Below are 4,618 nucleotides of genomic sequence, written 5' to 3'. Positions count from 1 at the left end.
GGGGGGGGAATGGGGGGATTTGGGGTCTGAAGAGGGGTTAGGAGGCGAGGTGGGATGGGGGGATGTTAGGAGAGTGAGGATGGATGGGATGAGCAAGGAGGTGGGGGGGCTGAACGGGGGTTGAGAGGTGAGGAGGGGGTGTAGGGGTGATGAGAGGTGGATGGAGGCTGAGGGGGAGTGGCGGGGTTGGGGCAGCGAGCCCCCCACCCACACGGGTGAGGGGTGGGAGCACTGGTGTCACTGCAGTCCCTGCATGGCAGTGACACCGGGAACCTGTGTGTGTGTGTGTGAGCATCGAGTGTAACCACCTGTGAGCCCCAGCACCTGTCAGGGCAGTTTGGGGGTGCGACAGGGGGGACACTGTCACACCCCTCTGCTGCGTGTGCCCACAGGGGCTGGAGACCACTGGAGTGTGTCACACAGGGCCAGGCTTTTCCCAACACCTGCTCCGTCGGGGAGGAAATGGACAGACGCTGATTCGGGTCAAAACAAACATCACCACAAATCAAAGCAAATCGCCTTTTAATACACAACCAAACACGAGGGGGTGGGGGAGTGTGAGTCTTAGAACGCCTCTTTTCTCCTCGGCATCATCCGGCTGCCAACAGCAGCACAAAGAAATCACAGAGCGTAAAATGAGACACTGCCACCAAAACAGACTTTATGTGCACAGCCACAAGGTATGAAGAGATCAGACACCAGTCACAGAGCACCAGGGGGTCTGTCAGGGCCCCGGGCAGCAGAGCCTGGTGGGTGCCCCCACCCCGAAGTGACCCTTGGAGCCTGTGCCCTTGGCACCCCGTGTTTCATGTCGTCTCACCGGTGCCAGGACAGCAGAGGCTGGTGAGCAGAGTCCATCCTGCTGCTTTGTGGGTCTGGATCATGGTGAGCTGCCTCCTCACCCTGTCTGAAGTACTCCTCCAGGCCACTTTGGAGGGGTCTGGCACATTTCAGCATCTCTCTGCCCCCAACCTGCAGACAGGAGCTTGACCCTTCCCGAGCCCCATCAGCCCTGGTACAGCGAGGCAAAGCAGGATACAAAGGAAGAGATCCAGGGAGACACCACCACTCCACACCAGGACACACTGCCTGGCTGCTGGCCCTGCACTAATTTCCTGATTTAATTTGCTTGGTAAATGCTTAATAGTGGTGTGAGAGGCAGATGTGATGCTGAGGGTGATGGGTGCACGGGGGGAAGATGCGAAGATCCCCAATCACTCTGCTCTCTCTGACACAACGTTGCACTCCAGTGTGGTCTCAAATCGAACACACCCTCCCCCCTGATGGATTTGGGAGAATGTGCCCCACGGTGGGGAAAAAAAAAATGAATTCACATCTTAGGTTAAAAATATAGCAAATAAAGGGAATTCAACAGTGATTGTTGCTGGCTCCAGGACAACGCTTTGAGGGGCACAAAGTGGGTCTGGAGAGCAGCCAGTGGTCACTGCATCCCTCCCTGCCCTTCTTTCTCACTGCTTTGGCAAAGCCACAGGAGGAACCCCATCGTTCCTCTGTCCAATGGCACCGCAAGGCGCAGGAGAGGAAGGAGAGGACAAGCCACTGACAAAACCAAGAGCAGCTTCTGCATCCCAGAAAGGTCGCAACAGCCTAGTACCCACCCCTCCCAAATTCCCCAGGAAGGCTGCTGGAGAGCCCAAACTGCCAGGATGCCTCTGCTCTCACCACCTCCACCTCCCACCGAGACCCTTCAGTGCTGCTGAGCTTCTCAAAGTGCTTGGTAACATCCCATTTCTAAATGAACTGGGTCACCAGGGGCTCTGGAGGAGATGGGGAGCACAGGAGGGAGGGAGCAGAGGGACTCAGGCAGGTGGAGATGGTGCAGGGGACTGAACAGCAACATACAAGGGTGGTCCACACACACAGGTGATGAGGAGACCACACTGAGTCAAGAAACAGCCATTCAGTGCTACCTGCAGTGCTACAGGCGAGGGAGCAGGTCCACCTGCCAGAGGCTGCCCCAAGCACATGGGCCAGGCAAGCACAGTGTCCTTCCTTGGACCCACCGAGCCCACAAACCTCCACACTGGCACGGCTGCATCTCCCTGAAAGACTTCTCATGGGAAAAAAAGTCCAAACCTCTGCACCTTCGACTGCCTGACAGCGCTGGAAGACAAAATGCTGAGTGACCAGGAAGCACAGGGCACAGCTTGCAGGTATGAGAAGAGCCCACAGCTGCTGGTGGCTTTCCAAAACGCGGCTCCCAGTTCACAGTGACGTTTCAAAGCAGGCTGCCCACAAAGGCCGGCGTGCCCGCAGCCCCCGGCAGCTCCCCTCGCTCCGGGGCACCCCTCAGGTCCTGCAGCCCTCACACCTCACCTTGGGCTGGATGTCACAGGCACAGAGCCGCTGCCCGCCCGCAGAGGGCCCCGCCGGGCAGCCAGGGCCCCGCTCCGAGCACGGGGCTGCTCCTGCTCCCCCCTTCCCAGGGGCAGCCGCTGAGCACCTCGGAACTGAGCCCGCCGAGGGACGGGATGCTCCGGGGTGGTTCTCGCCGGGGCAAGGCAAGGCACCCAGCTGCTGGGGAAGGGGTACTTTGGAGGCATCCCTGAGGAAATCGGTGTCCTGCCCAGGAAGGCTGTTTCCATACTGGCACTCCGGCAGCACGACACGGTCCATCCGGTGGGTGCTGGGAGCCGTGCTGGACGCCAGCAGGAGCCCGCTGTGTTGCACTGGACCTGCCCCAGCCTGGGGGAGCCACAGCTGGTGCTGCGAGATCCACGCAGCCTGTTCCCCTTCCCAGGAAACGCCGGGCTCCAGGTGGGGTGTCAGGGGCTGTTTGGGGAAGCCGCCATCCCCTGGCAGCTGCCTGGCTCCTAAGGGGGCAGGGAGAGCAGCCTCCTCCTCACGGAGGTTCCCATCCCCTGAGAACAAGGACTCGTGCAAGCCCTGGGCAGGGCAAGGAGCAGGCTGGGAGGGGGGTGGCAGCCACAGCCCGGCCCCCGGGGGGCTCTGGGGGCTGCCAGCCAGCAGAGTCTGGGACTCCACGTGCGTTCCTGCTGCTTCCAGCTGTTTCGGAGCTCTGGCCATCCAAGCCGCTGATGGGCAGCCTCCAGGAGGAGCTCTCTGACTCAAAGCCGGGTTTGCCTGGAGCGGGACGTGGTGCCACCGAGTCACTGATGTGTTTGAGTGCACGGGAGGTGGGCAGCTTGAGCCCAGCAGCTGGCACCCCAGCTGGCTCTGAGCAGCGGGAACAGCGTTATCCACAGGGGCAGAGGGGGCAACTTCTGCTTGAAGCACTTGGTTCGCCCGCTGAAGTGCTACAGGGGATTTGGTGCTGGGGACCGGGACACCCAGCACAGTCCCTCCCACCAGCCCGGCTGGGTCAAACGGGACCTGCTGCTCTGGCTGAGCTGAGCTCACCTCAGAGCTCACGGAGACTGCAGAGACCAGAGCACCTCGGCCTCCCTGTGCACCCGGTGCCCGGGGCTGTGCCGGGGACTGAGGCACTGAATTAGCTGCCCAGCAGCGCTGGAAATGAGCCACGACGCTGTTTTCCTCGTTGCAGTGCGGGAAGTCCGCGCTCTTCCCAGCATCCTCCCCGACGAGCATCTGCTCCAGGCAGGATGTCACCTCGGTGCCTGGCCTCTGGCCAACCCCCTGAGCCGGCGACTCCTCCTCTGCCCCCAAGCTGAGCAGAGCCTCCTCCCACTGCTGCAGCTCTGCGTGGTCCATGCCGAGGCTCTGGCAGGCATTTCCCTCCACCTCGCTCTTCTCAAAGAGGGTTTCTATCACCACCAGGAGGGAGTCGCTGTCCTCCTTGGCATCACTGATGTCCTCGTTCCTGCCCAGTCCCCCGGGCTCAGAGATGAAATCTGCCAAGGAGAACTGAGGCACGTTATCAGCGTGGGAGTTGTATATGGATGCATCCTGCTTCATCATGGCCCCAAGGAGAGAGTTGGGGTCTACCAAGTGCTGCTTTGAGTGGGAATTTGCTTGTGTCTGCAACTCCTCCTTGGCTTGGAAGGAGTCCAGGAACCCGGGAAGGTCATTCTCATACAAGACTGCTTCCCCCGTGGCAAAGCTAAAAGGCAGCTGCAGGTTTCTCTTCCGCAGATGTTCCTCCCCTTCTTCATTCCTTCGGGGAAAAACCAGATGGAAACAGCATGAGCCTCTCCTCTGGGCCAGGCAAAACCACCCTTCTGACAGCAAGAGAGGAGCTCACAGCCCTGCCCTGGCTTTTCTAGAGAAGAAAGGTGCTGGATTGGACTGGTGGAGGATGGGAGCTCTGGGTTGCCCATGGGGAGGTCTGCATGGCTCAGGGAAGGGCTGAGCATCCAGGGCTCACTCCAGGCAGGACCATGTCCACACCCACTTCCTCAGAGCCGTTTCACTCATGCTGCAGGAGGGCACGTGCTGCAAAGTGCCAACTGTGCCCCCCAACCACCCTTCCCTCCACTCTCATGGCCTCCCTGTGCCTGGAGCAGGGATACTCACGAGAGCAGGCAAAGGGAGCCAGGTATACTCTCAAGAGCAGGGCCAGGCAGCTGCCTGCTGCTTCTCATGAGAGCTGCCTCTCATGAGAGCAGGGGCAGGCAGCCAGGGATACTCACGAGAGCAGGGGCAGGGAGCAAGGGATACAGGGATACTCACAAGAGCA

The 4,618-nt window shown here is 60.4% G+C and overlaps 1 protein-coding gene across 1 annotated transcript in view; it reads right to left on the bottom strand.

The window, feature by feature from the left end:
- Window positions 1–1,283: 1,283 nt before the first annotated feature.
- LOC113975002 overlaps window positions 1,284–4,618 on the bottom strand; it is a 21,977-nt gene continuing 18,642 nt past the window's right edge. The window contains exon 10 of the mRNA XM_027698600.1: window positions 1,284–4,096. Within this exon, the coding sequence (XP_027554401.1) occupies window positions 2,311–4,096 (1,786 nt within the window). The 3' untranslated portion in view covers window positions 1,284–2,310. The remainder of the gene's footprint in view (window positions 4,097–4,618) is intronic.

Source organism: Neopelma chrysocephalum, unplaced genomic scaffold (genome assembly GCF_003984885.1).
Source record: "Neopelma chrysocephalum unplaced genomic scaffold, ASM398488v2 Primary Assembly neopelma1_130, whole genome shotgun sequence".
Classification (NCBI taxonomy): Eukaryota; Metazoa; Chordata; class Aves; order Passeriformes; family Pipridae; genus Neopelma; species Neopelma chrysocephalum.
The sequence above is the reverse complement of the archived record's forward strand: the minus strand, read 5'-3'. Positions and strand labels throughout refer to the sequence as shown.